This window comes from Dysidea avara, chromosome 1 (genome assembly GCF_963678975.1).
Source record: "Dysidea avara chromosome 1, odDysAvar1.4, whole genome shotgun sequence".
NCBI lineage: Eukaryota > Metazoa > Porifera > Demospongiae > Dictyoceratida > Dysideidae > Dysidea > Dysidea avara.
In genome coordinates, this window is record NC_089272.1 from 16,180,544 (window position 1) to 16,193,517 (window position 12,974).

General features: G+C 34.9%; 1 protein-coding gene across 1 annotated transcript in view; it reads left to right on the plus strand.

The window, feature by feature from the left end:
- Positions 1-12,974, plus strand: part of LOC136257745 (phenylalanine--tRNA ligase beta subunit-like) — a 40,196-nt gene that overhangs the window by 24,825 nt on the left and 2,397 nt on the right. Inside the window, exons 6-16 of the mRNA XM_066051042.1 lie at positions 1-60; positions 2,707-2,762; positions 2,828-2,936; positions 6,289-6,330; positions 6,386-6,494; positions 7,568-7,700; positions 7,756-7,804; positions 7,944-8,112; positions 8,568-8,668; positions 9,061-9,141; positions 12,861-12,953. Coding sequence (XP_065907114.1) covers positions 1-60; positions 2,707-2,762; positions 2,828-2,936; positions 6,289-6,330; positions 6,386-6,494; positions 7,568-7,700; positions 7,756-7,804; positions 7,944-8,112; positions 8,568-8,668; positions 9,061-9,141; positions 12,861-12,953 — 1,002 coding nt within the window. The remainder of the gene's footprint in view (positions 61-2,706; positions 2,763-2,827; positions 2,937-6,288; positions 6,331-6,385; positions 6,495-7,567; positions 7,701-7,755; positions 7,805-7,943; positions 8,113-8,567; positions 8,669-9,060; positions 9,142-12,860; positions 12,954-12,974) is intronic.

The window sequence follows — 12,974 nt, forward strand, 5'->3', positions numbered from 1 at the left end:
ACAGCACAAGTGAGGCCTTTTGCAGTTGCTGCTATTCTGCGGAACATCACCTTTGATAAGGTACAATTGTATCTAAGAAATGATTTTTTTATCTTTTGCAACCTCAAAAAGATGGTCTTTAATACAGGGGGTTTCCAGGAAAATAACTGCTGTTCTGTAAAAACACTTATTTTTAGCAGCTATTTTCCAGTATTTATTCATTTACTTGAGTTTTGTGAAGGTGACACACTGTATTTTGGCAAAACCAGCATACTATGAAAACTTGCCTTTATTCACAGTATAAGACACTGTGCTCTTAATAATGATTTGTCCAGAACTTGACAAATAGCAAAATTACTTTCACGAAGCCCCCTTTGAAATATAAGCTTCAAAGTTCACAGCAGGAACCCAACATACAATTTAGTTTGGCAGCAACATAAATGAAGCATGCAGTAAGAACAACAGTTTATAGTAACATTCATCTCTTATAAAGGATTACAAAGGGGACATGAGCTCTCTTGAGGAAAGTCATTTAAGATCAAGATACTCTGATACAGCAGTCAGCTATACTCTCATAAAGCTGTAAAGTATACTTGCATAGAGCATTCATCATTTATAAAGAGAGAGGAACCATTACTATTGAATGAGATAAGTACATACAGTATGTAATGAAACATCGGTCTCATGTGACCACAGTCATACAAAGATGTGCGATTTTACCAATATTAGAAGATAATTCATAGCATGCATAGCTAGTGAAGAGTTCCAGGCTACATTATTTGCATTAGAGAAAGAATATTTCTAGACCAGATATACAGCATTATAAATGTAGGCAATGTAAAATTGTGTGTGAGAAAATATTACTCTATGGTACCACTCTATGGTACTCTGTATTTGTTTAGTCATAAAAATAGATAGGTTTTTGCATTTGTATCACTTTTGTGTACTAGTTGAATGATCACTATACATTTGATTGTAGTTATAAATGAACACGATGCTTTGTTATATCATTTCCTTTTATTACTTCCATGTCAGTGGATAATTATAATTCTGAATGTGTAATCCCACTTTCTCAGAAGTTATAGATATGTGCTTTATTAGACATATTGATAAAATTGATTCACAGGTAAAATATGGTTTTATAGCATTCTACGTAATAAAGTCTCATAACTCTCCATGCTATAAATGAATCTCCTTGAAGCTTTGCCACATTACTGTTCGGTGTACCATGCACAAAATTTCAAAATTACTACCTGATTCATAAGACCAGTTATAGTCATGCCAACTATAAAGGCTTTAAGGCTGGTTTTGTCCAACTGGGTTACATTATATTGTTATGGTTATGTAGCCAGATACTGTAATGTCAATCATGGAAAATTTCAGACAATAAATGCAATGATAAAAAGTTTCAAAGTTTCAAATTTCAAAAATTGGTCAAATGATATATTTGTGGGTGATAAGATATGTACCTTTGCAAATCTGGTCACTATTATAATACAGGTATATATATCAATTCCTAGAAAACCTTTATCAAATTTGATCAACATAATAATTTTATTAACTATATTAGTGAAAAAGCACTTGTACCCTGTAAATTTTATGATGTGACCTGTAACCATAAAATTATTATAATTATTGCAATTCTGTGTCTAGTATTATGATTAGAGCAATTTGTTTGATGCTGTATACAGTACTTGTATTAGTAATCTATGCACTGGTTCATCCTGTTTAGCATGTAGTAAGGACTAGTCATGCAAGTGAAAGTTTGCAATCATTTTGAACATTAGCCCAACAAACCATAGCAGCTGTTATTAGGCAACATGATTTCAAAACTTACCTCTAAAGCCTATGCACTTGACAATGGTTGATGACAACTAGGGATGCGCCGATTTTGCAGGCTAATGTTCAATTTTTGGAAAAATACGTTGATAAAAGCAAAGGGTAAAATGCTGGAAAATAGGTGGAAATTGGAAAAATGGGCACCAAGGAATGGCAACTTAGCATATATTGCATGAAGATCAAGATACTCTAATAGAACAGTCACGCATAGTATTAGGACAACATGTGCTCATAGGAAATGGTGACTAAAGATCGAGATATTATAATAGAACAGTCACTATGTACAGAATATTCTAAAAGAGCAATCACACATGCTTGTAGGCTTGAGATACTGCAATTAATTTTTACTGATACTCAGCAAAAAATAGAAAATTTCAAGCAAAATATTGAGCAAAATAGGCAAGACATAAAAGAATTGTTGGAAAGAAAAATAGGTGGGAAAAAGCAAAATAGGCTCATGCACAATAATCTGTTACTATGATAATACCAGTTGTCAAATCATTGTGCATGAACATTTTTTTTGTAAGTAGAGTGAATGTTGCTATAGTCTGTTCGCGTTCACCTGAGCCCTCATTTCTTGTCAATAACTCCTGTTACATGGGCCAGCTGCCCAAACAGTTAGTAATGCAGTGAATCCCTTTAAACGCTGGAACTGTTAATCAAAAAAGTGCTTTGATACGGGCAAGAACAAGCAAGTTATGAAGCTTTAAAAAATACCCCATACATTTAGTATGGATGATTCAGACACGTAAACATCTTTATAACATGAAAACATACTTGTTCCAGTACAAAACCATTGGGAGTGAACACATGTTCACCTCTTTGATATTACCATATTTGGTGGGGGCTCAGGTGAATGCGTAACAACTATAGCCATAATCTTTCCAGGTATCGTATGGCAGTTTTATTGATCTGCAAGACAAGTTGCACCAAAATATTGGCAGGTAAGCATTCACACCTCCAAAAATTGAGTTGCTTTGTACCTCAATATGTTACCTCAATATGTTAGACACAGAACTATTGTTTCTATGGGAACTCATGATTTGGATACTTTGGAAGGACCATTTACATACGAAGCCCTACCTCCAGATCAAATTAAGTTTAAACCACTGAATCAGGTGTGTGTCTGTTATTATGGTGGTTGTATACTAGTACTTGTAAGAGTTTAATGTATTTTAATCTATACAAGAAACCTGTTATGACTGACTATATTATTTAGAAAAATAGCCTTGTTAGCTAAGAAACATGATTCATCAGCCACTGTAAGTGTATATAAATATCTATCCAATCATCCAATGTAGTACACTGATATAACTACCCAGGCCTTATGGCCTTATGGATAACCACGCTAAAGAGTTGGCTTCAACTTATATAGATCATAAAGCCTGTTCATAGTTCTATTTTGTTGATTTATTAGACACTGAATATAATTAAATAAATAATTATGTACAAAGTCTGTCAATATAACAATTCTTTACATACATTGTTAACTGGTTTGGAGCTTTTATTTATTTTCGTATTTATTTAATATCACAATTCTTAACATTTTAACTTGCTTGGAGTTTTATAAAATGAAATGCTTGAGCTATATCTGTATATATTAGCCTGTTATGCTAACATAATCCTCTATATAATGGATACCTAGTGTAATTATATGCCATAATTCCATGTGACCATCTCATAACAGGTTCACATGATGCAATAGAGCAATCAGTAACTATTCGATGTCTTATCACTGCTTAAAGTTTCTTAGTTTACTAGAGTGGTATATCTCCAGTATATGGAACAGCCAGTCATTTGTTATTTAGTAGTTCTTCAGTAAACCAACATTCAGTGATGTTTTACTGAGAGTGTAAAACTTAGTAAAACAATTATGTTCCATATACTTAAAATTACTGATATTTTACTATCAGTATAACTACAGTAAAGCAGCTTAACAAATAGTAAACTAAGAACCTTCAAGCAGTGTTATAGAGAAATATAGCAAATGAACAATTTTCCACAGTTAACAATATCTTAATATTGATCACAAGCTAAAAATTTATCAATGCCTATTCATAAAATGCAAATTTCCAAGCAAGTGAGGAGGCCAATTGTCAGTGACATAGCCAGGCTTTCAGGAATGGGTGGGCATACTCACCCACATGTTTCACCCCATAAAATTAACTAGTAAGTCCATCCTTAGTAGATTCTACATAAATTTGGCTATAAAAAGTACATAAATGTATCAAGCTAGCTACTTATATGCTATGCTGCTGTACCTACAGCTTATTTCACTGTCTATTGAATTATGCTGAATATGATATAAAAGCTAGACATGAAACTTACTTATTATACCTCCTTGTCTTGTTCTCTTTTAACTCATCTGTACTTCTACACAACTCTTTAGACAATAGCATTTGGAGAATGCTTTGATATTTGCAAAATATGCAGTGTTTTTATTCTGGTAGGAGACTTGTACACAGGTGTCTTACTGACCTAGCCACAAACTTTGACAAACAAATTGTATACTTTGTGGGTTACTAACAAACTTCCAGGTACAGGGGCCACTGTCTAAATAACTAAGATATGCATTGCTAGGATTCTTCAGTGGATAAACAACCCCCAAGGAATGATGTAATAATCACCAAGGTGGAGCTAAAATGGTTATTACATCATTCCTTCAGTGCTGTTTATCCACTAAAGAATCCTAGCACTACATGTTTTGCCTATACTTATAATCCAGCCTGACTCTTCAGATTATTGTATGGCTTAATTCAGCCGCCCAACCAATTTTTTCATTTCCAACCAACTTTCCCAACACCTGAGAATTAAATTTTTTGTCTATCAATTTAGGTCACTTAACTCCACTAACAGTGGTGTATCTAGACTTTTCCTATTGGTAGGGCACAGCTAGGGCCTCAGCTAGGACACTGTATATGCTGCTGAAGGCAAAAGCATCCCCACCCAGAAAATTTTTGAATTTCAACAGCTGCAAAATGGCATCTGAGGCCATTCAATCATTTACAAAAAAAAACATGCTTTTAGATTTTTATGAAGTAGTTTATTTGTATATTTAACCATTCAATTTGTACAGTAACACGAACAGCATTAGGGAAGCACCCTCCTGCAGGCCTTTGGTGTCACCCCATCCAATTTGGATGAATTAGCTAGCTAGCTACATAAATAAATTAGAACAAGACAACACTATACACCTTATACATAATGAAACGCTACAAGGATCTATAGATATGATTACAAACTACAAGAACACTAGGAAGACACGTCCTTATCAATATTACCAACAGGCAATTTAATCACATGCTTAATCGGTGGGCTTTAATTAGAATTGTCATAATTATTGGCTTCATGACAGCTTAATACCAATAAATTGGTGAGTAATTTAGTATAGAATAAGTTTCACTTGTTAGATAATGCAATGACCCATGAAAAGCTAGTGATTGTGGGTTTCGTAGTCTTCAGTTTGGTAGGGCGCTATCCAAGTTTAGTAGGGCCTAGGCCCTACAAAGCCCTGCTGTAGATACGCCACTGTCCACCAACAAAAGAGCACTGAAGAATCCCACAACTGATTACCAGAAAATAAAAAGCATAACTGATTGATATTTGTATTTCCTTATCTTGAGTTACAGCTGTAATCAGTTTTCTACTATGCTTGACTGAATGCATTTGACAGGCAGTAGAAAATTACTTTGCATAAATAGTGTTTAAAATAACATGACAGAAACATTTTGGGTCAATCTGAAAGCATTTTTAGTTAGATTTTACACAACCAATACTGTCATGTTGTTGTGAGGAGAAATCAAGGAAGGCTTTTAGGTAATATTTTATCACAGGCCATGCCCACACATTTATGGACCCTACAATACAGTACTATATAATATTATGATGATCTAAATTGATGGGAGATCAACAATTTTAAAGAATTCAAACAATTATAACTTTCTAAGGGTAGTTAAAAATTGCACTACAGATGCATCGATTTTTTACCCTTCACAACATCTACACTACTTGTAGCTACTGGCTCAGTTTTCCACAAAAAAGCACTTGACAGTAATATCTGGAGTGCTCACAAAGTGGTGGAGGTTGTGTAGTTGTGGGGTGTGGTTGAAAGACAATAAATATCAAAAAGGATGGGACCATGACTAAAATCCAGACACAAAGTTACATAGCTATGCTGGTCCTTTAGAGGCTGATATGCAGCAGAAATACATGAAAATCAATTAGTGAACCACTAGTTCTTGTTAACTGAAAGGGTAGAAAATACACCATTCAAGCTTACCATGTCACCCAGAAAAGGTGGCTCTTAAAACCAGCCTAGAGTAGTTTCAGTAATGCTGTCACTTAAAACCAATAATGTAGGGTAGTGTTAGTACCGATGTCCAATTTGTAGTGGTTTTGTAAAAGCTGGTCACATAATACTATATATTATGAAATAAAATCTCTCTGTACTGTGTGCTTATTACTTCATAGTCTAAAGAGTACACCGCTGCAGAAATGATGGAGTTATACTCGGTGAGTTATTGTGCTATTTTTGCAACACATGTCTTACACTGAAGTATTATTTTAGGGGGACAGCCACTTGAAGCCTTACCTTGCTATCATCAAGGACAAACCTCTTTATCCAGTGATTTATGACAAGAATCGAGTTGTGTTATCCATGCCTCCAATTGTTAATGGTTAGTTTTACATGTGTAGCATTTATAAATTTCTGGATAGTGCAAATCAGAATGCAAACAATTCCATAACAAATTAATGCAATTGTAATGAATTAATTATACTAGCTACAATTTCTAAGAACAAACACATTTTCAGATTTTATGGAAATGCAGAGCTGAGCAGTGTAGTGCAAAAAATTATAATGCACTTTGTGTTACAATTATGAAACTTTCCACATAAAATTAATTGCACCGTTTATGACATTTATTAGTTTTCATATAGTACCATCACAGATATGAATTTTGGTGAAAGGGAAATAAAGACAAAGGTGATGATTTACAATGTAAAATGGCTGTAAAAGTCACCAAAGGTGAAATCTGTGATGGAACTACATCCAAAAATAAGGAGTACAATTTGTGTGGAAAGTTTCATAATTGTTCCACATAGTGCACAAACCATAATATTTTGTAACTATGTCATTCTGCTATACATAAAATGCAACTTGATAATGATGGTTTAACTCTATTATAAGTAATTACTAAAATAATTGTGTACAATGTATACCTATGAATATAATTACAGTTGCACATTATGTAAGACTGAGACTGATGTCTAGAACTTATCAAGCAGTACTGTAGAACTCACCTATATTGAAAACAGCTCCATTTCAAACTTTATGCAACAACTTTAGACAGGCTGTAAGACCAGGTGTCCTACAGGCCTTCAGCACTTTGCTGTAAAGCCTTAATAAATAAATTAAAAGGACCTCCTCAGCATGCTTTGACAATAGGACTAGGGCACTTAATCCCACAATCAATCTCCAGGTGTGTGAATATAATAATGGCACAAAGAGATAGCAAAGGACATCAAAGAAATGTGAGGATTTCTTGGAATGGGTTAACGTGATATATGCACACCTAACCGTGTAATATCTTGAGTTAACGAGATATATGCACTGCCATAACGAGATATACGCACTGGTAACAGTTCATTAACTTTCCTGAACCAATGCAATACGTGATATATATATATATATATGCACTGGCTTTCCTTTGATCTGAGGTGTGAATGTATATATAAATTTGACCACTAGGTGAACACAGTAAGATTACACTGAACACCAGGAATGTCTTGATCGAAGTCACAGCTACTGATTTGCACAAGGCTGAGATTGTGTTAGACACCTTGGTAACCATGTTTAGTTGCCACTGCGACAACAAGTTCACGTTAGTAGCTGTGTTCATCACAGAATATGAGCATAACAATTGTTTTATTTATTAGTACTGAATACATTGAAATAGAGAAGGATGGAGAAATTAAATTATATCCTGTAAGTAATGCATTTGTACTGGTAATTACTGAGTTACATTTAAGTATTTTGTTTTGTATGTCTGTATGCACTGCAGTGAAGTACAATGCCTGTGCTGTATATCTGTTTGCTTGTGTATCACTGTGTACAATATTGACAGGAATTGAGGTATTGGGAAAAGAAGGTTGAAGTCGAGCAGTTCAACAAGAAGATTGGCATCAATGTCAAGGCTGAAAACATTTCTGAATTGCTCTGTAGAATGTGTTATCAAGCTGTCATAGAAGATGGCAACAAATCTGTGAAGGTCACTATTCCACCGACAAGGGCAGGTACATACATAAGTACTGTACATGTTTTTACACACTTGGATATGACAGAAACTAGCTATGTATAAAGCTGTATGTGGTCTTTGTGGATTGGAAAACTTAGAACTATGAAAATTGTTGTTTGAAATGTTATACAAATCTTTTGCAAAGTAGATTTCATTGATGAGTAAGAATTATAACTAAAATGACTGCAGATATGTTTACAGAAATGCAATCTTCTTGCACAATGTATATAATCCCCAATGCCCATTATCACCACATGTAAATAATACAGTATACAGTAGTCCCTCATACCTGTAGTGAAATGGTGGATACCTTGTAAAAAAGTTTCTTCAGTGGATAAGTATGTACTAGTGAGAGGTTCAGTCAATAGTTAAAGACGTACTGATAATAATTGAATTTATGTCTTTTTGCAATTAATCCTGTTGAGCATTTCTAATAATGCCTTCTCTTTTCAGATGTGATCCATGAATGTGACATCATCGAAGATGTTGCCATAGCATATGGGTTCAATAATATTGTCAAAAGGTTTCCAAAAACCAACACCATAGCACAACAGGTAAATTGTATATCACATTCTCAAGTTATGCATGTTGGCCTAACAAGCTATACATACAATAGTACTCAAAGCTGTAAAAATTTTATTAAAATGCACATTAACAATACAAGTTTGAAAAAAACCCGCTAACTACGTGGTAAGAAGAGGAAATGCATAGTTAATTAATGTCAACTTATAATCCAGGTTGCTTTAGTAGAATGATGCCTAGCTGTCTAGATTTGCACAAAATGTGCAAAGCAACAACTAGTACTGTGCAGGGAGCAATCTAATTATATATCTTGAAATTAATTTAAATGGCTTTGCATAGTTACTCACTGTTGCTATAGTTACATCATGACTGCTCTACAGACATTGTAAACAAAACATTGTGACTCTTTCATTTATTACTTTAGCTTCCAATAAACAAATTATCTGATTTGTTACGAGAAGAGATGGCACATGCTGGATACACTGAGACCTTGACATTTGCCTTAGTGAGTTAAAATTGATGTTTATCATTTATGCTTACATGTTCATGCATACACACTGATATACGTATAACTTATACTTTATTATATAAATTATATTGTGACCCACTGAGTGAAAACCCAACTAGTTTGCATGATTCAGTTTTTTAGATAAATGATGTTGAAATGCATTGGGTGGGTGACAATACGTGCTACAAAAATTATTTTACGAATGTTTCAGTTAATCACTTTAGTAGTTAAGCGGTACATGACAGTGAAAGAAGACTCAAATTGAAATATCTAATACACCACTTGATTCGCCTCTTCATGAAGGATAACAATACTTTTGTTTTGTTTCAGTAGCTACCACTAAGTAACAGGACTTATGTGTGTTTATTTACAATGTAGTAAGCAGCTAGCTAGCTAAAACGTAACTTTATTGTCATCGTTTCTACAAATGCAGCCTTAAGCTTCTTGCTTGAGAGCATGGGTGGATATAGGCTAAAAAAATTATGCCTTCATCAATGCCTGAGTTTACAGTGAGTGTAATGGCACAAGCCCCAACTCTGGTCCATAGTAATTATTATAATTGATTATAAGAGCGCCCGTAATTTATTCAAAGTAGATATTTAGCTGGTTACCAGTAATGGTGCATATATATATTTTGCCAGTAATTTGTTGTATAAACATTAAGAATTCGACCCTATAGTTAAGAAACATGGTTGTAGAATTAGGAATAGCACCCATAGTATTAGAAACAGTGATCCTACGATTAGGAAAAGTACTCCTAGGATTAGGAAGATGCACAACTAGCACAGTTTTTAGCCATTAGGTTAGGGTATGGTTTAGACTATGTACTATTTCACATTTGTAACATTTAAAATAGTACCAAAACAATAGGAGTAGCCAGTAACCATCGGTGGTACAGTGGTAGGACGTGGATACTCCAAACCTAGACATCCAGGTTCAAACCACGGTTGTGTCAGTCTTTCTCTTCATTTCTTATACCATTTTGTGCCACGATATTTTTCGAAGATTTTCTTTAAAAATAGCAATGACCGGCTAAATATCAACAGCCTAATGTATTTTTCCTGAGCAATTTTCCCTGTAGCTAGGTATTGTACAAACTGTGGAAAAAGCTGATGTATAGTTTTCCTGAAAAGCATCTTATTGCAGGCCAGTTATGACACTTTTCCAACACCAGTGAATCTGGCAGGCTGTTATATAATCGTTAGTCCAGCATGTACCCTTTGTCACTCTAGTCAGTCTACAACCAACCATATTTTGACTGGTTGTTTCGTTGCACTTAATCAAGGGAGATACACTTAGTGCCACGATTCTGTGTTGCAGGTATTTATTCAGAACTTTAAAGGGATTCCCTCCTTGTTATAAGCTTTATGCTGATCTTGGCAAGTGTTAGTCCATTTTCCTGGCTAATTGGCAAGTGTTAGTTTCACAAGTACTATTCTACCTCACATCACATCTACTCTCAGCAGCCCTGATCTCATACTAGTTTCGATAAATTCCATTGCGCTTATAGAACTTTTTTGGTTACTAATACTCAGCATCTTTTTGGTTGCAAGGAACTGTAAAGGAGATCACTATGGTTCATTACTGCTGTACCTTTAACATGCTGGATTTTTCGTTGATCCTGTGACAGTTGAAGTTGGCTGTCTAGGCTATTTTATGGTGATGCTTTAGGGATGCTTTAGCATTTCCTGAACTGCGTGAGGAAACCAGAGAACTAAATGCATTGAGCTGCTACATTGGTCATTTGGATAATCCACAAATTGCTCTTGCTATGAGACAGACACACTGAAAATCTATACAAGAAGCAGTCACTGCCACCATTTAGTTGGAGTCCTGGTGAGATCTATAACGAATTCTTCCATCATACAGACAACAACCTGGCCAAGAAAGGGACTGCAAGTACAGATGTTGCTATGCAGATGATGCAGTCAGACATGCTGGAGGCAGTACAAAAACTGCTAAACCAGGTAGAGCAACTAAAAAAGGAGTTATATAGAAACAAGCTAAACACACACAAGAATCTGAAAGGGCCAGCCAGATGGAGACTTTGCCATCCCTAACTAGCACTGTCACAGAAGAATTGGAAGAAGTCTGTGAGATTTTCTTTTCCTAAGCAATTACACGCAGACCAGGAATTCCAAGGTATTCTTAAAACTGAAATATGTCTCCTGTTAAAGATGAACCTTATTACCTGCAAAGTGATGGGTTGGTCAAAAGGTTTACCAGAACTTTACTTGATATGTTGGTATACCGTACCGAGAATCATCCTTTTGACTGGGAAAGCTATGTCAGAAAAGTATGCATATCCTATAATACTAGCATGCAATGTTCCATTGGTTACACACCTTTCTACCTCATGCTTGGGTGGCAAACACATTACACCAGTAGACATTATGTATGACACTGTTAATGCTGCTACATCACTTCAAACTCCTGGTGAGTATGCCACTGCATTACAAAGCTACTCAATAACCACCTTTGAAATAGTTCAAAATTGGCTCTTAGAAGCACAACAACGACATAAGGACTTTTATAATAGAAAGGGCCATGGTGATCCTTACAAACCTGGAGACCTGGTGTGACTGCACTCAACTGTAGCAGGGTAGGGAAATGTAAGCTACACCACCAGTGTACAGGACCATATAAAACTACTAATAAATTTTCTGATGTGACTTATCAAATCCAACATGCTCAGAGAAGAAACCAGCAAAAAGTGGCACAGCATTTTGACCAGTTTAAATTATACCTGAGTAATATGAAATATGATTCAGAAGCAACACCAGCCACATGGAAAAACATGTACTACTAACAATACTGCAGGTTAATTCATTAACCCCAATATAAAGCAGTTCTTATGAAGTGTAGCAAAGCCATAAGTCTATGTTGTACAGCTATTGAGCAAGAGTTATGTAATTTGCTTAGTTGCCAGGTATGCATGCATGCAATTATATCAATTTTTGTATGATTTTATGTTAAACCTTTAGTTATACATATTAAAGAAGCAAACTAGGTAATGATATTTAATTACACTGCTTTATGGGTATGGCATTGCATTTATGTATATGCATAGTAGCTAAATAGGAAAGATACTGTATTATAGTTGTCACTAGTTGGGATCATTTTCAATAACATGCTGGAGTTATTATTAGTTGGGTAAACTGAAATGTTTAAGCAACATTTCAAAGAAGCAAAGCTTTTTTGGGGTTTTAGATTTTAAATAATGTGCATCATGACACTTTGATTCTTTTACAAGAATGAGCACATGAAAGAGGTGCGTACAGTATAAAACACAATTACTGGATCTGCAATTCAGTACACTAGGAGGTTACTAAGAAGCCTACAAGGTAGTGAATGGTTCTCTATGTAGTAATTAATTTCTTCATACAAAACTAAATAATAACAAATAGTTAAACTACTCTCTTCCTTTGAGAAGACTGTCCTCAGTCTTTAGATTAATGTCTTACATTATAGTCCTGATACCTATCAGGCTCCCTGTAGGATAGCGGCTAGGTGGAGTGGCAGTAGGTTGATCTACAGGGTCTGGTTGTAAATTGTCATCATCATCATCATCCACAAGTTGTAACTGTCTCCCCACAGTGGACTTGGTAATTGTTACATATATTCCTCTTTACATATGTGCCATGATAACAATCCTTGTACTAACTCTTGGTAGTGGTTATACATATTTAATTTAAATTGCATATATGTGGTTACAGTGTTCTAGGGATGACGTTGGGACAAAGTTGAGGAAGAACATTGACAAGATTCCTGCTGTGCATATTGGCAATCCCAAAACTGCAGAATTTCAGGTACTGTATAAATGCTATTGT